This window comes from Hemitrygon akajei, chromosome 5 (genome assembly GCF_048418815.1).
Source record: "Hemitrygon akajei chromosome 5, sHemAka1.3, whole genome shotgun sequence".
In the NCBI taxonomy this organism is placed as follows: domain Eukaryota; kingdom Metazoa; phylum Chordata; class Chondrichthyes; order Myliobatiformes; family Dasyatidae; genus Hemitrygon; species Hemitrygon akajei.
In genome coordinates this window covers 185,080,372-185,099,409 of record NC_133128.1, presented here as the reverse complement: position 1 = coordinate 185,099,409, position 19,038 = coordinate 185,080,372, and the positions used below count along the sequence as shown (strand labels likewise).

Below are 19,038 nucleotides of genomic sequence, written 5' to 3'. Positions count from 1 at the left end.
GTTGTAAAGAAAGATTGAATAGGCTAAGATTTGTTCCTTGCAATGTAGAGGATTGAGGGGAGATTTGGAAGTGTACAGATTTGAGGGGTATAGATGTGGTAAATGTAAGCAAGTGTTTTCCAGAGGTTGGGTGGGTCTTCAACCAGGGGTCATAGGTTAAGGGTGAAAGCTGAAAAGTTTAAAGGGAACATGAAGGGAAACTTCAGTCAGAGGGCTGAGAATGGAACAAACTGAAAGAAATCACATTCACCACTTGCACTGTCAAAGTTTCAGAAGTTTGGATCTGTACATGGATGGGAGGACTAAGATCTGGGTGCAGGTTAATGGGACTAGCCAGTTTAAACTGTTTGGAATGGACTAGTTTGAACAAAGGGCCTGTTTTGTGCTGTACTTGGCCATGACACTGGGCTACTTGCACTCTTAGTTACTTGTCCTGATTAATGTTTAATGCCTCTCTTCCTTGGGGGCAAAAGTGAAAAGGTTTGTTTAATTTTGAAGTTTGTACATTCATCTTTCCCTACTGTGGTAACAGGAACCAAGACATCTTCAGTTTTATGCTGAGTTTAGTGAATGCAACGTGTACACAGTGTTGTCAGCGAAGAAGACCTACGGAGCTCCAACGAAGTTTGGATTCTGTATCAAGGTATGAATTGCCAAATATGAATAGCCTGTTACGCTAATGGCGTTTAGGGCAACAATGAAAGTCCCCAATTTCTGGTGGTGTTCAGGGTGTCCTTCATGTCAGTACATTCCTCTGTTTTCACTATTGTCAATCACGCAAGTCCCAGGTGGAAACTCCCACCATCACACTCGTATTTAGGATTCCTCAGCTGTTTCCATAACAATTTTATTTTGCCAGTTGGGGGGCTTCCAAGCTGAAATACTGAACCTGAAGGACAGATGGACTGGTTAGTCTGGCCTCTACCTTTTGACCTGTTTGGCATGGGTAACCCTACCAAAGCACAAAGCTCTGACTCTACCCAACTTGGTGCTCTGGGTCATTGAGGCACACAAGCCTTCAATCCATGACAAGGTTGTGGTCCTCTTGGAGGAAATATGAATAGCTATCCCATAATATAAATTCCTCAGTTGCATTGCACTATGCTTCAGGATTGGCAATTTAAAAATCTCAGCTTTTAATGAGCACGGTATTATTTTTAAAAATATGTCCCTGTTTAATCTAAAAATGAATGGGGAGGCCAAAGGTTTTCTAAGCTTTCATTTGAGAAATTTCATCTAATTTTAAATCCAGCAGGTGGGAAGTTGTGCATTAATGTTGAACAATCTTCTGTTCCAGTATAACAGCTTGGGAGATGCCAAAGACCTGAAGTTGTTTTGTGCAGATGATGAACAAACTAGGGCACGCTGGGTGACAGCGATTCGACTTTTTAAGGTATAGTTAGAAGAACTGATCAACTTTACATTTGCAATTGTTCTTGGATATTTTCTACTAATGACGAATGAATTATCTATTGTTTTTGAGATAGCACAGAGTAGGTCCTTCTGGCCCTTTGAGCTGAGCTACCCTGCAGCCTCCAATTTAATCCTAGCCTAATCATGGGACAATTTACAATGAGCAATTAACCTACCTGTCGTTAGACTTCAGAAGCAAACCAGAGCACCCGGAGGAAACACACATGGTCACGGAGCGAACATATGGGTAATGGTGGGAATTGAACACAGGATCTCCTGTATTGTAAAGCATTGTGATGACCACTATGCTATTATGTTGTCCCACACAATAAGTTGGCTTTGATCATTGTTCTATTAAACACGATAAATAGAAATGGTTCCAAAGCCAGCGAAGTTAGTAACAGCAAATTCCTTGCTTTCTCAAACTAAAGATTTAAGTGGTTGGGTACCAAGCCTCCTGACAAAGTTTGACCTAAACTGCAAAATTTTGTATTGGTGTAATTGTACTTATTGTAAAGATTGGTAAATGTATTGTCACATATGCTGAGGTGCAGGGAAAATCTTGTTTCCCATTGAAGGGTGGCACAGTGACATTTTGCTTAGCGTAACACTTTATAGGTGACCAAGGTTCATTTCTAGCTGCTGCCTGTAAGTTCTCCCAGTGGCCATGCTGGGTGCTCTGGTTTCCTCCCACAGTCCAAAGATGTACTGGTTGGTAGGTTAATTGGTCATTGTAAATTGTCCTGTGATTAGGTAAGGGTTAAATAAAGCAATTGCTTGGCGGCATGGCTCAAAGGGCCAGAAGGGCCTATTCTGCACTTAGCTCAAACAAAAATCCATACAGATAATTTGATCAAATCAGTACATTGGAACTAAAAGCAATAATACAGTGTAGTATACATGCAGGCAGTCAATGTACATAGCCATAATGAGGTAGGTTGAGGTCAAATGCATCAAACCATACCAGGGAAGTTCAGTAGTCTTCTAACAGCATGATTAAAAGCTGTCCTTCAGCCTAGTATGTGCTTCCAGGCTTGATCATCTGTCTGATTTTTGGGGGAGGGGTGTGAAAGGTTCAGGTTGGTTGCTTTACTGAGGCAGCATCAAGTCCTTGAAGGGGAGGCTGATTCCAATGACAGCAGGATGACATGCAAAAACAATCCACAATAAATGATGGCCATTTAATCCATATATTTAGTCATTGCCAGGATGTTCAGAGAAAACAGACTGCTCCCTAAAATGCTGCTGGATCCATAATATTCATGTGAACTGGTTAAAAAAAAATATATTGTGAAGATTATAATATTCTTGAATATTGCAAGAAATTATTAAATATTGTTACTGAATCAAATCATTTGAGTTGAAGATAATTTGTAAGATAAACAAAGAGCAGTCAAAACAAATTTAGACAGCAAGGCTTTGAATAACCTTGACTGTTTTAAGGAAATCTTGTGATTCGTACCCAATTTCCAAAAAAAATCATGAGTTCTCAATAAAAGATTGCTAATTTCTGAAATGAGATTTTTTTTTAAATCCCAATGTTTCCCTCATGTAGTTTATCCTTAATGCTGAATCAGGTGTAAAATTATGTTTTAAAATTGATCAAAATTGCTTTGTTTGATCAGTATGTAACATTGGTAATTGAGTGATTCAACCATGTTGATTGCTTTTCTCAAATTTCAGAGGAGCTTAATGTCTAGAAACTGGATTGATGTCCATAAGATAGGAGCAGAATTGGGCCATATTGCCCACTGAGACTGCTCGGCCATCTCATTGCTGATCTACTTCCCTTTTAGCCCCAATTTCCTGCCTTCTCCCTGTATCCCTTCGTGCTCGACGACTCAGGAATCTTACCAATCTCTGCTTCAAATGTACCCAATGACTTGGCTTTCACAGCTGGCTCTTGCAGTAAATATCAAGTAATTAAAATACAATATAACCTCAATCTTCCATGACCATTGGATGTTTCCTGTTGCAAGTTCCATGTGATCTTGATGCAACATATCCCCCACCCTTCTCGCTATGAGATACTCTCGCTGATCCTCCCACCCACCCCCAACATTGACTCTGCTTCCTCCTATCCCTGGAAAACTGGCTATTGACCCAATCAAGTCAACTTCCCCAGGCAAGCACGAGTTGGATGGTATTTCTGGTATTTGGTAATTGTATGATTAGTTTAAAACAAACCAGTGCTGCTCAGAATAAGAATAGGGTTGGGGGTTGACTCTGACATGCTCAACAATAGCAAAGTTAAGTTGAAATGCGTTCGATCCTTTAAGAAAACAACCTTGAAAACAGTTTTTTTAAAACTAATGATATGATGGAATGAGCTGTCTTAAGCATATTCAAATATGCTTGAGCATTAGTGTTAAACATATGAACATTAGTGGTCAACAAAAATATCAGTGCCCGGCCTACCCTCTGCTCTAACCAGACTAAAACTGAACTGAGGCCAACTCAAAAGTGTAATTCTACTTTTCACTTGTATCATGCTGGAGTCCATGTCATAAACTACCCATAATATGCAATGCAGACACAGAAAATAGGTGCATGGTTCCTACAGTAATTGATGTAATCCAGATGGGCACTGAACAAAATTGTTGCAATGAATAAAACTATTTCTATGGTGTAAGGTGTTGAATGTTGAGTAACAAACATTGACTGATATTCTAACTCTCCTTTCTTCCCCACCTCAGGCCTCTGCCATCACGAGTATGGTGTCTTGCAGTTCTGATAAGTAGGGGTTTTGAACAAAATATGTTTGAGTCAAATGCTAGAAACGCTTTAATTTGAAGAAAGGAGTTTTTCCTTGCATGAGGTGGTGAACAGTAGCGCACTGAAGAGTGGTAGAATAAAGGGATCTGGGAATACAGGTCCATAATTTGTTGGAAATGGCATCACAGGTAGGTGGGGTCCTAAAGAGAATTTTTGGCACATTAGCCTTCATAAATCAATGTAATGAGTACAGGAGATGGGGTATGTTGTATTTGTACATGGCATTGAGGCCTAATTTGGAGTATTGAGTGCAGTTTTGGTCACCTGCCTACAGGAAAGATGTAAATTCTCTTTCAACCTTGTTTACAAGAGTGTTGTCAGGTCTGGAGGACCTGAGTTGTAAAGAAAGATTGAATAGTTTAGGACTTTATTCCTTGGAATGTAGGAGATTGAAAGCAGTTTATAGAAGTGTACAACATTGAAAGGAAAGAATGGGATAAACAGACTACTTCCACTGAGGTTGGGTGGGATTACAACTGGAGGTGGTGGGTTCAGGGTGAAGGGTGAAAAATCTAAAGGGAACATGAGGGGGAAACGTCACTCAGGGTTGTGAGTGTGGAACCAACTGCCTCTGCAAGTAGTACATGTGAGCTTGATGTCACATTGATGCGAAGTTTGGATAGGTAAATGGATTAGGGGTATGGAGGTGCTGGTCAATGGGAGTAGGATGTACAAATGGTTTCAGCATGGTTGAGATGGGCTGAAGAGTCTGTCTGTATTGTACTTTTCTATTACTCCATACGTTAGATATTAAAAACTGAAGAAGACGGAGCAGGAAATGTTGTAAATAATGTCAACACCATCTATTTTGTTTAGTTGGGGCAGTGAAAGATTCAGAGAAGAGAGTAACAATGGACTGCTTTGCATTATAAACTTTATTGTTCTGGCTTTGCTGAAGCAGATACGGGTACCTACACACATGAAAGATGCTGATTTCAGTTAAAATGGTTCAGGAAATGTTGAAAGCCATGCCATTTAATAAATCACCCATCTAGGCTGCAATTTTGGGAATCTTCATTACTTGTTTTTTTAAAGCTGCAGCAGATCTGAAAAAATGATAATTTGTTCAGTGTGATAAATAACTTGCTAATCTGGCTCATCAACTCTTCCAGCATTAAATGCTCTGAGCTTTGACTTGCAATATTTAAGCACAAGTGAGTTGCTGCTATCCAGGATGCATCCAAATGTTGATTGGGGCAGATAGATGAAGTGCTACCTGCAGATTAATGTGCAGTTTCATTTGTGCTTGAAAACTTTGTCAAGGACATAAATGCAAGAACAACTTGGATTAGTATAAGCAGAACTAGTACCCTGATTGGTGATTCGCGGTGCATTTGACATCTTGCCATACAAAGCACCCTAGACAATTTATAACTGCACATCTATATACAAGCCAAACTAATTCTGACCTTGTCATTCAAGTGTAGGGGTAAAAAATCAGCCACCTAACCCCAGAGTATTTTCAGTGTCTCTTTATTTCTATGATACACTTCCAGGAACACAGAAAACCAACAGCACAAATCGGGTGCTTCAGCCCTCAATGCTGTGCTGACCATGTACGTACTTTAGAAATTACCTAAGGTTACCCATAGCTCTCTATTTTTCTAAGCTCTATGTACCATTCCAGGAGTCTCTTAAAAGACCCTATTGTATCCACCTCCATCACCATCACTGGTACCCTATTCCATGCAATTACCACTCTGTTTAATTTTTTTAAAAAAATAACTGACATATCTGTCTGTATCTACTTACAAGCACCTTAAAACTGTGCCCTCTCATGTTGGCCATTTAGACTCTGGAAAAAAGCTTCTGACTATCCACACGATCAATGCCTCTCATCTTATACACCTCTATCAGGACTTCTTTTATCCTCCATTGCTCCAAGGAGAAAAGGCCAAGTTCACCCAACCTATTCGCATAAGATACGCCCTCCAATCCAGGCAATATCCCTGTAAATCTCCTCTGCACCCTTTCTATGGTTTCCACATTCTTCCTGTAGTGAGGTGACCAGAACTGAGCACCGTACTCCCAAGTGGGTTCTGACCAGGGTCCTGTATAGCTGCAGCATTACCCCATGGCTCCTAAACTCAATCCCATGACTGATGAAGGCCATTGCACCGTATGCTGCCTTAACCAGTCAACCTGCGTAGCTGCTCTGAGTGCCCTATGGACTCAGACCCCAAGATCCCTCTGATCCTCTACACTGCCAAGAATCTTGCCATCAATACTATATTCTGCCATCATATTTGACCTACCAAAATGAACCACCTCAAACTTATCTGGGTTGAACTCCATCTGCCACTTCTCAGCCCAGTATTGCATCCTATCAATGTCCCGCTGTAACCTCTGACAGCCCTCCACACTATTCACAACACCTCCAACATTTGTCATCAGCAAATTTACTAACCCATCCCTCCACTTGCTCATCCAGGTCATTTGTAAAAATCATGAAGGGAAGGGTCCCAGAACAGATCCCTGAGGCACACCACTGGTCACTGACCTCCATGCAGGATATGACCTGTCTACAACCACTGTTTGCCTTCTGTGGGCAAGCCAATTATGTATCTACAAAGCAACGTCCACTTGGATCCCATGCCTGCTTACTTTCTCAATAAGCCTTGCATGAGGTACCTTGTCAAATGTACACTACATCTACTGCTCTACCTTGATCAACATGTTTAGTCACATTAGTCAAAATTGAATCTGCCTTGTAAGGCACAACCTGCCTTTGACAAAGCCATGCTGACTATTCCCAATCATATTATGCCTCTCCAAATGTTCTGAAGATCCCTGCCTCTCATCATCTTCTCTATCAACTTACCAACCACTGAAGTAAGACTCACTGGTCTAGAATTTCCTGGGCTATCTCTACTCCCTTTCTTAAATACGGGGAAAAACATTTGCAACCCTCCAATCCTCCAGAACCTCTCCTGTCCCTATTAATGATGCAGAGATCATTGCCTGAGGCTCAGCAATCTCCTCCCTCGCCTCCCACAGTAGCCTGGGGTACATCTTGTCCGGTCCCAGTGACTTATCCAACTTGATGATTTCCAAAAGCTCCAGCACATCCTCTTTCTTAATGCCTATATGCTCAGGCTTTTCAGTCTGCTGTATGTAAATCATCCCTGCAATCGCCAAGGTCCTTTCCTGTAGTGAATACTGAAGCAAAGTATTCATTTAGTACGCTACCTGTGCTACGTCCTTTGGTTCCATACACATTTTTCCACTGTCACACTTGATTGGTCCCATTCTCTCATGTCTTATCCTCTTGCTCTTCACGTACTTGTAGAATGCCTTGGGGTTTTCCTTAATCCTGTCTGCCAAGGCCTTCTCATGGCCCCTTCTGGCTCTCCTAATTTCATTCCTAAACTCCTTCCTGCAAGCCTTAACTTCTAGATCTCTATCATTCCCTAGTTTTTTTAAACCTTTTGTAGGCTTTTCTTTTCCTGACTAGATTTACAACAGCCTTTCTAAACCATGGTTCCTATACCCTTCCATCCTTTCCTGTCTCATTAAAACATACCTCTGCAGAATGCCACACAAATATTCCATGAAAGTTTGCCACATTTCTGCCTTGCATTTCTCTGAGAACATCTGTTCCTAATTAATACCTCCAAGTTCCTGCTTGATAGCCTATTTCCCCTTACTCCAATTAAACGCTTTCCTAACTTGTCTGTTCCTAATGCTCTCCCACTGAGGTTCATCTCCCAATGCCAGATCAAGTACAGCCTCTCCCCTTGTGTCAATATATCGTGTCAAGAAACTTTCCTGAACACCTAACAAACTCCACCCCATCTAAACCTCCTGCTCTAGGGAGATGCCAATCAATATTGGGAAAATTAAAATCTCCCACCTTGACAACCCTGTTATTATTGGACAGTTCCAGAATCTGTCTCCCTTTCTGCTCCTTGATGTCCCTGTTACTATTGGGTGGTCTATATTTTTTTAAAAATAACACAGTAGAGTTATTGACCCCTTCCTTTTCCTAACTTCCACTCACAGGGACTCCGTAGACAATCCCTCCATGGCTTCCTACTTTTCTGCAGCCATGACACTATCTCTGATTAGCAGTGCCACACCCCCACCTCTTTTGCCTCCCTCCCTGTCCTTTCTGAAACATCTAAAGCCTGGCACACAAAGTAGCCATTCCTGCCCCTGAGCCATCCAAGTCTCTGTAATGGCCACAACATCATAGCTTCAAGTACTGATCCATGCTCTAAGCTCATCTACTTTCTGTTTGGATTCATACTAAAGTTTAACTCCGCAGTTGGAAATACATTTCAAGCTCTGCTCAACTTCATTTAAAAGTAACCAAACTTGTATTCAATGCCCAGTAGTCATAGAATTATAAAAAGATAAATGGGTCACTTGGCCTACTGATTACATTGATCCTTAATTACAAAGTATACCCTAATCTCATTTTTATTTCCTCCTTTCCCCTACTTCCAATCTTCATTACCACATCGTAGACTAATTGACAGGTACATCTGAGAAACAGGGCCTTCAGCCCACAATGTTGTGCTAAACCAGCTTTAAAATGTGAATCAATACCCCAAACTAAATCAAAAACCTCCCTACCTACACAGTCCATATTCCTTCATCTTTCTAACACGTGTGCCTATCTAAATTTCTCTTAAAAAGACTCCTATGTATTTGCCTCTACCACTATAGCAGGCAGCACATTTCGGGCATCCACCACGGAGTTTAAAAAACAAAATGAACTTGGCCCCCCTCATTCCTGTTGAACTTTCTCCTCCCCCACCCCCTCACCTTCAATGTATCCCCTCTGGTATTATATATTTCTACCCTGTGGGGAAACAAAATCCTTTGGGTCAGAATGATTTATTCTAACCATGACTGTCTCAATGCAGTATCAGACCACAGGGATGTGGCAATATCTTAGTTTTGAAGCCTTGGCAAGGCTAATGTAAGGCGAACCAGAGTCCAGTTTCCTTAGCTAGTCTACCCAACTTGCAATGAAATAATTTTGCTCTGCATTGTTTAATTGCCTTTATTTTATGGTGATGTAAAGTAGGAGATGCATTGGCTGCCTGCTTGCCTGTTCCAGAATTTATGAACCGTATAGTTGGGCAATATATGTGAAAGGAAATCACATGCCTTTGTGGTGTTTTATTACTCTATAATTCCAAAACTCTTTCCTGCTACTCGGTATTTTGAAGTAACTATTGGCTGCCTCTGCCGACAGGTCCCAAAATTAGCAATACTGTTAACATCGAGCAATAACAAGAATATATTTTGGGGTACTGATATGGTGGAGGAATAGAGGTGGCTGCCTGCAGATAGCTGCAGTGTCTGATGTCTGGTTTTGTGGCTCGGAAGTGAAGTGGGGCGAGTGGTAATGATGGGAGCCTCAATAGTGAAGAGAACAGACAGGAGACTTCGGTGTCACAGAAAAAAATAGTGCAGAAGCAGGCCCTTTGGCCCATCTAGTCCATTCCGAGCCATTTAAACTGCCTACTCCCACTGGCCATAGCTCTCATACCCCCACCATCCATGTATCCACCCAAATTTCTCAAATGTTGACACTGAGCTCACATGTACCACTTGCACTTTCTACACATGACCCTTGTTCCCCTAAACTTCATCTTTCATCATTAACACATGACCTTTGGTTGTAGTCCCACCTAGCCTCAGTGGGAGGACTTGCATTTACCCCATATATGTACCCTCATAGTTCTGTATACTTATATCAAATCTCCTCAATATTGATTCTCTGTAATTAAAGTGCTAACCTATTTTATCTTGTTAGTGGATCTGGAGTTACATCTTTGTAAATTTCTTGTAACTTCCTCACTACTAAGACTGGTTAAACACGACCCATTACACATGAAACCATGCTGACTGTCATTAATCAGTCCCTATCTTTCCAAATATTAGAAGGTATCTGGTCCCTTAATTACCTTATAATAACTTCCCCACTACTGCTTTCAGGCTCACTAGCCTATAATTTCCTGGTTTATTTTAGAGCCCTTCTTAAATGACTGAATAACATAGGCTATCCTTTAGCACTTTGCCTGTCGCTAATGATGATTTGAATATCTCTGCTAGGCCCCTGGCAATTTCTGCACTTGTGTCCCCTTGGACCCTGCGGCAAGCCTTTGTCAGATTCTGGGGATTTATCCACTCTAATTTGTCTCGGGCCAGCAAACACTGCCTAATCTGTATAGGGACCATGAAATTGGTGCTGCTTTGGCTTGTCTGCCTCCTGAATAAATGGAGAAGTAAATATATGCATTTAAGATGTCCTCCATTTCTTTTGGCCCCGCATGTGGATTCTCACTCTGATCTTCCGGAGGACCAAATGCCCCTTGTTGTTCTTTTGTTCTTAACAAATCTATAGAACCCTTGGGATTCCCCTTCAACTTGTCTGCTGAGGCAATCTCGTGCTGCCTTTTAGCCCTCCTGATTAATTTTGTGTTCTCTTGTATTTCTCGTATTCCATAAGCTCCTCACTGCCTGTGCTTTCTATGTCCCTTTTTACTTGACCAGGGCCTCAGCATCACTTGAACCAAGGTTCCCTACACCTGTTATCTTTACTTTTTATTCTGACAGGTACGTTCAAACTTCATTTTTAAAAATTCACTTTTGAACACCTCCTACTTGCCGAGTATACTTTTGACAGAAAATGGCCTGCCCTAGTTTACATTTGCCAGATCCTTTCTGATACCATCAAAATTGTCCTTTCTCCAATTTTGCATCTCAACTCATTGTCCAGACTTTTTTGCATATTTACTTTGAAACTAATGGCATTGTGGTCACTGGATGCAGAGTGATCCCCTACTCAAACCTGTCGCCTGCCCCTAATGACAGATCCAGTATCATACATTCTCTTGTTAGGACTTTTGTGTACAGTTTAATGCATTTAGGGCTCTAATTGTCAAATTTATTGATTTGTGTATTTCTTTATTTTGCAGTTTGGATTACAACTCTTTCAAAACTTTATGTCGCCACAGTTAAAGAGTGGATCAATGAGCTCACCAATGGTATGCAGTCCAGTCTGTATAATTCTAGAAAATTCGGTTATTCCTTTAATTCTGGACAGAGTGACTTAGATTATTCTTGAACAACATTGTATTGTATGCCAGCCGGTAGTGTAGTGACATCCACACCGGAGTTTGAGGTGAGTGGCCCTGGCTTCCAATCCGGCTGGCTGCTTGTTTGCTTTTCATCCCTGCTGAAAGCTAGCAACTTGGCCTTTGCTTTTTCTGTTTTTTTAAAAAAAAAAGAGGCAAATGCTAAAGAAAGGATGGATGACATGGATAGAAAACTGGTTGGCAGATAGAAAGCAAAGGGTAGCGGTGAATGGGTGTTTCTCCGAATGGCAGGTGGTGACTAGTGGGGTGCCACAGGGCTCGGTATTGGGACCACAGCTGTTTACAATTTGCATCAACGATTTGGATGAAGGCATTGAAAATAACATCAGCAAGTTTGCTGATGATACTAAGCTGGGTGGCAGTGTGATGTGATGACGATGTTAGGAGAATTCAGGGTGACTTGGATAGGCTGGGTGAGTGGGCAGTTACTTGGCAGATGACATTTAATGTGAATAAGTGTGAGGTTATCCACTTTGGGAGTAAGAACAGGAAGGCAGATTATTATCTGAACGGTGTAGAGTTAGGTAAGGGAGAAATATGAAGAGATCTAGGAGCCCTTGTTCATCAGTCACTGAAGGTGAATGAGCAAGTGCAGCAGGCAGTGAAGAAGGCTAATGGAATGTTGTCCTTTATTACAAAGGGAATTGAGTACAAGAGCAAGGAAATCCTCTTGCATTTGTACAGAGCCCTGGTGAGACCACACCTGGAGTATTGTGTACAGTTTTGGTCTCCAGGGTTAAGGAAGGACATCCTGGCTGTAGAGGAAGTGCAGCGTAGATTCACGAGGTTAATTCCTGGGATGTCAGGATTGTCTTACGCAGAGAGGTTAGAGAGACTGGGCTTGTACACACTGGAATTAAGGAGATTGAGAGGGGATCTGATTGCAACATATAAGATTATTAAGGGATTGGACAAGATAGAGGCAGAAAATATGTTCCAGATGCTGGGAGAGTCCAGTACCAGAGGGCATGGTTTGAGAATAAGGGGTAGGTCATTTAGGACAGATTTAAGGAAAAACTTCTTCTCCCAGAGAGTTGTGGGGGTCTGGAATGCACTGCCTCAGAAGGTAGTGGAGGCCAATTCTCTGGATGCTTTCAAGAAGGAACTAGATAGATAGATAGATACTTTATTCATCCCCATGGGGAAATTCAACTTTTTTTCCAATGTCCCATACACTTGTTGTAGCAAAACTAATTACATACAATACTTAACTCAGTAAAAAAATATGATATGCATCTAAATCACTATCTCAAAAAGCATTAATAATAGCTTTTAAAAAGTTCTTAAGTCCTGGCGGTAGAATTGTAAAGCCTAATGGCATTGGGGATTATTGACCTCTTCATCCTGTCTGAGGAGCATTGTATCGATAGTAACCTGTCGCTGAAACTGCTTCTCTGTCTCTGGATGGTGCTATGTAGAGGATGTTCAGAGTTATCCATAATTGACCGTAGCCTACTCAGCGCCCTTCGCTCAGCTACCGATGTTAAACTCTCCAGTACTTTGCCCACGACAGAGCCCGCCTTCCTTACCAGCTTATTAAGACGTGAGGCGTCCCTCTTCTTAATGCTTCCTCCCCAACACGCCACCACAAAGAAGAGGGCGCTCTCCACAACTGACCTATAGAACATCTTCAGCATCTCACTACAGACATTGAATGACGCCAACCTTCTTAGGAAGTACAGTCGACTCTGTGCCTTCCTGCACAAGGCATCTGTGTTGGCAGTCCAGTCTAGCTTCTCGTCTAACTGTACTCCCAGATACTTGTAGGTCTTAAACTGCTCCACACATTCTCCATTAATGATCACTGGCTCCATATGAGGCCTAGATCTCCTAAAGTCCACCACCATCTCCTTGGTCTTGGTGATATTGAGACGCAGGTAGTTTGAGTTGCACCATATCACAAAGTCCTGTATCAGTTTCCTATACTCCTCCTCCTGTCCATTCCTGACACACCCCACTATGGCCGTGTCATCAGCGAACTTCTGCACATGGCAGGACTCCGAGTTATATTGGAAGGTATCTTATGGATAGGGGAATCGAGGAGATATGGGGACAAGGCAGGAACCGGGTATTGATAGTAGTTGATCAGCCATGATCTCAAAATGGCGGTGCAGGCTCGAGGGGCCGAATGGTCTACTTCTGCACCTATTGTCTAAAGGGTAAGGTAGCCACCCAATGTGCCGCAAAGTGTGGAGCGCAACATCGTATTATGATCTTGCAAAAGTTTCTACTTTAAGTCTGAAATGGCTTGCCTAAAGGCAGGTGAAGAACCTGTAGCTTTCCCCCCCACTAAACTAAATTGTTCTCCATCTGGTTTAAATAAATATTTGGTGCTGAACCCATAAAATAGTGGGATGTAAAATAATTGTTTACTTAAATTACCATATGCTGAGATAGCATAGGAAGTTTCTAATGCCCTGTGACAATGAGCCGGTGTTTAGAAGTGATGCAAATGAGTAGCATTTTACTTTAAATTTGTATTCTCAATCTTATTGGCCACTTTTATTACAGTAATAAAATTTAACTCACTTCTGCATATCATTTGCTGGATGTAATAATTATCAGGCTTTCCTTCATTCTTTTCCTAACACTTAAGTTTCTAGTTTGTATTAGCAGCAAAGTTAGTTTGTATTGGTTTAAATGGTTTTAGCATTCGGTTACCATATGTGCAGCATTTGGATGGTGGGGTGGAGACGTGCCTTCACCAAAGGAGGTGTAAAGCACTTACTTCCTCTGCTAGCCTGCAGGTAACCTTTGCATAAGGTGTAGCACCAGCTTTGTGATCTCTTCTCCCCCCCCCCGCCCCAGATCGGGGGTTAAATAAACTATGGGAGCAGCAGATGCTCTCCGTTAAGCAACTAATGCCAGGCAGACAGTCTTTGAAGTGATTGATAATGGCTGGGGTCATCTGTCTTGTGATACTGGCAAACCACTTGAATAGAAAAAATTGCCAAAAACTATCATGGTTAAGACCATAATCACCATATTTAGACTGCACATAATGTGCTGTATGAAGATTGGAATTTTATAAAATGTTCTTGGAGATTATATTTGAAAATCTAACTGCATGTCACAATGGCTACATAATCAATTTCTATGGAACATGAAGTTTGGGGGTCATGATTAAAATGCTATTTTGGGTCCACAGTGCAGCTGACATGCTAAAATATGCAGGATCCTGGGCAAGGGGTCAGCAGCATCCAGTGACCTGCGGTGAACATCTGCATGCCACCATCCTAATTTTAGATCTCGCATGCATAGCTCGCAGCTCTACTTGTCAACTTGGACGACAACGTGTAGGCAATCTCCGTGAACCTGATACTGAACTTAACATTGAGTTATTTATTTACCCAGCTATCCTCAGCAGTTCTGCTACTTATCTACAAGCTATCCTCTGCTTGAAATGTCTCGCACTGTTCACTGCTGTACCATAAGATCGAACACTGCCCTCCACTCCTCCCTCCAAATCAGCGACCCTACTACTGGGTCATGAGCCAAACCCAATTTCTTCAACTAATTGCACTGTCTTAATTCTATCTTAATGGGGAAAACTGGCACACATCAGGTATTTAAAAACTGCTGGAAATGCTCCTACTTGGGCAGTGTATGTGGTGCAAATTGATGTATCAGGCCAGTAACCCCAATTCCAATCGAAGGTGATCAATTGAGAAAATAACTGCTGCTTTCTGTATAGATACTTACTGAGTACTAATAATTTATATATTAAGTCTGCAGAGATATTTACTTTCAAGAATTTATTTTTTTTTCTTATAGAGAAGTAGCTCAGAAAGTTCTCTAGTAGCAATGGATTTCTCTGGAAGCCAAGGAAGAATAATTGATAACCCTGCAGAAGCACTTTCAGCTGCTGCGGAGGAGGCATTGACATGGCGGGTAAAGTCTTACTTCGATTGTTGGTCAAGAAAAGCTGTAGTGATCATTTTGTCCATCCCTCTCCAATTAATTTGCAGCTGGTTAGTCTTTGAGCTATTGACTAATGGCCAAATGAAATCTATTGCACAACATAATTTGCAGGAGTACAACAGAAGTTTCCTCAAACTTGGTTGGTCAAATAGTACTTACGTTATTTCAACAGCATCTTAAATAGATCACCTTTTTGCAGAATGCTACCTCTTACTGGTTCGTCAGATGTAGTGATTCAATGTTTCTCAGTTCACTGATGTCAAAATCCATGTTAGGCAGTAAAGCAATTTCCAAGTCTGATCAGCTGTCACCAAACTAGTGAACAATTAAGTTGTTCTAAGGCATTTCTTCAGGGTATTCGGTTGTATTTAGTTTCTATTTTCAGATTTCAAGCTCCCTTGAGCATAAAAATGCAAGTTATAAAGTCATAGATCCACACCTTTTTCTGTCGAGCAGTTTAACATTTAGCGGGTGGGGGCTTTTTCCATTTGGTTGAATACACTAATGTCAACAGGCAACAATTATGGACATGTCTGTTTAAGATCTAAATTGTCAGTAATGGCAACTTAATTTCCCATGCATTGGTTTGGGAATCAAGAATACTGAAAACAGCCAGAGTTTTGAATGAAGTTCAGCTAAAAATGGAAATTGAACTTCATTCAGTGATGCAACTGAGTGAACTAACTAAAGGCCCTTTGCAGTTACCCAGTTAGAGCCACTAATATTTTTCAGCATGCTTGTGTTGCTTTCTATTGCTTAATGAATTGAGTTTAACATTTGGCTTGTTAAAAGGAGTATTCATTCAAAAGTAGTAAAGCAGCACTAAGTGAACACACTGGTAGAAATCATTATTAATGACTGCTGTTTGTGCAATGTTTATTATAAGCAAATACAATAAGCCTCGTGTTGCTACAAAAGATAAATGTAAAGTTTCCACTTGGTAGAAAAGTACTTAAATTATAACAGCATTAATTGGGTGGTGGGGTGAAGATGTGTCTGTACCCAGAGAAGGTGAAGGCACTCCTTCCCTATGCTAGCCTGTAGATCATCCTTTGGCAAGGTATAGCATCTGCTTGGCTCCCCAGTCAGGGTCATGTGAAGCTGTGGGAGCAGGAGGTGGGTGGTTGTATGAGCATATCACAAGCTCAGGTTATATGACCACTGACGTTAGGCAGACAATCTTAATGGCTGGAGTCACAAGAGAGGGCAATGGTAAATGGTTTCTGTAGAAATACTTGATAGGAATGATCATGGAAAGACCATGATCACCTATGTCAATAAGCATGGCATGTGATTTATCTTTTATTTTGAAACAGAGGAGGAGCCACCATCGTATCAACCCCTTTGGAAGTCCAGCCTTGGCACAGAGCTATTCTTCACGCCAAGGTAGTTTAATGTGATGTTAATTTGTATTATTAGCCAATGAAATTCAAGTATTTGCTCTGACAATAAAATGAACCGTTACACTTGTTTCACAAAGTGTATACGTGTGTGTGTATGAACTTTGTCTCCTCCAGTTAGCCATAGAATACAGAAAAACGATGGGATTTGTTGAAAGAAAAGACATAAACTCGTCCCCTGCAAGAAAAAGAAAACTTGCAACCCCAAAATTTCCCCTCCCCTCAGCATCAACTCCCCCACACCTCCCCACAGGAAAACAGCAACAATAAAGATCTCCGACACCCCCCCCCATGAAAACGGTGACAATAACATCAAAATCCTCCGCACCCCCCAGACAAAAACAAACAAATCACCCGCCTGCCAATTAGCCACAAGAAAGAAAATGCTGAAAAACTGAAGGAGACCAATTTGTTCAATAATCACAAAATCCACGAATATGGAAAACATCTTTCCATCAGCATATGAGGAATGTAGCCACACAAACTCTAGCCTCAGTTCTGACCAGACTGGGTCTAAATGCCACTGACCATTGTCACCCTGGTAGTCTCCATCCATTGGGAGTGATTGTTGACAAGGTCTAAATACCACTGACTTGGCTGCTGATCATTGTCGGCCTGGTGGCCTCCGTCGGGAGCGATTGCTGACTACCTCCACATTCACCTCATTGCTTCAATCCACCTCACTGATTCGAAATGGAGTAGTTCATAATTTAAGAGATTGGTTATCTGGAAAATGTTGCCTGAGGAATTGTTTGCTGGTGCTATTTTAATGATCAAGTCATTTAACAATATTCAGTGTTCTGCATGATGTTTCTGGTTCTTGACATCTTTGATGAATATTTTGTTTTTCTTTTTCCAGACTTCTACAACTTTCAATACTTAGTACATCTTGGTGATATTTTAATTTTTGCATTGATAGAATATTTTTAACATGGATAGACCTCTTGTATTAGCTTTATTGTACCGTAGATTCCGGACTACAGAGCGCACCTGATTAAAAGCCGCTGGCTCTAATTTTAGAAATAAAATCAATTTTTTAATTGTAAAGGCCGCACCGGATTTTCGGCCGCAGGTGTCCCACGTTGTAATATGAGATATTTACACAAAGATATTACACGTGAGGATTTTTTTAACTTTTAATTAAATCCATATGGTAACAAAAACAAATACATATTGCAAATGCTTTTTTTCGAACCGTGCCCGTACGCGGCTACTTTTAAATATACGTTGCGTATACTTCTTTACTGAACAACATTCCAATATCTCCTAACGACTGGTAAAAAAATATATATATTGCAGCCTACCAGGAAAAGTTATTGATCACCTTTAACTTAAAAGCAGCGTTTTCGCTCAGATCCAAAGCCGCTCGCGTAATGCGCTCCCCCCCCCCCCCCCCTTTCCATTTATCGCAAACCGGCATTTTCCCACAAGACACCGCGAAACCGGGTGTGACGTCATAGCATCCCGCGATGTAGTACAGAAAACAAATATAGTTTAAACTAAGTAGGCAGCACAATGCTTCGAGTGTTTTCCATGTTGATGAGGGTGAGTACAAATGACTGATTTACAATAATTTAATTGTGAAAGTGCGCTTGATTTATCGTACAATTTCATTGGACCTCTGTGAACTACTCATCAATTTTATTGGTCTACTGTTACGAGGCAAAATGTTTACGAGGTGGCATGAAAAAAATCATGCATTAGCCGCTTCGGATTATTGGCCGCAAAGTTCAAAGCTGTTCAAAATGTGGGAAAAAAGTAGCGGCTTAAAATCCGGAATCTACGGTACTTTTAATGGATTTCTTTGTGATCACGTGGATTGATGGAGTTTCGAGAAGGCCTCTGGCATGTTGTGGTCAAAGGACTGAGTTTGAGTCAGGAAGCTCTGTTGCAACTTCATAAAACTCTAGTTTGATCTCATCTGGTGTAATGCATTGAATTCTGCTCGCTTGTGTAAAGATGAGGTGGTTTTGAAGAGTGTTGGTGTTTACCAGGACACTCCCTGAATAAGAGGAGTCCTATAAGGAGAGCTTGGTCAAACTTGGGTTGTTTTCTCTGGGGAGATCTGACAGAGCAGGAGTTCCCAAACTTTTTTACATGGACCCTACCATTAACGAAAGGGTCTGTGGACTCTAGTTTGGGAGCCTCCAATAGAGGTTTATATGGTTGAGGGGAACAGATGAAGTAATCTGTACGTTTCTTCCAGGGGTGATATCACTTAACACTAGAAGTCATCTATTTAAGGTGGGGGGGAGGGGGCAAGTTCAAAGGAAGTGTGGGTTTTTAGTGCTGGCTGCTTAAAAGTCCAGACGGGTGGTTAATTGAAGCAAATTCAATAGACATTTTATAAACAAAAAGAGAAGTTCTTGGGCACATGAATGTGCGGAGAATGGAGGAGTATGGGCATTGTATCA

At 41.3% G+C, this 19,038-nt stretch overlaps 1 protein-coding gene across 1 annotated transcript in view; it reads left to right on the top strand.

Moving 5' to 3' along the window:
• grb14 (growth factor receptor-bound protein 14) overlaps positions 1–19,038 on the top strand; it is a 148,715-nt gene that overhangs the window by 114,974 nt on the left and 14,703 nt on the right. The window contains exons 8-12 of the mRNA XM_073047430.1: positions 533–643; positions 1,298–1,393; positions 11,124–11,192; positions 15,078–15,194; positions 16,541–16,610. Coding sequence (XP_072903531.1) covers positions 533–643; positions 1,298–1,393; positions 11,124–11,192; positions 15,078–15,194; positions 16,541–16,610 — 463 coding nt within the window. The remainder of the gene's footprint in view (positions 1–532; positions 644–1,297; positions 1,394–11,123; positions 11,193–15,077; positions 15,195–16,540; positions 16,611–19,038) is intronic.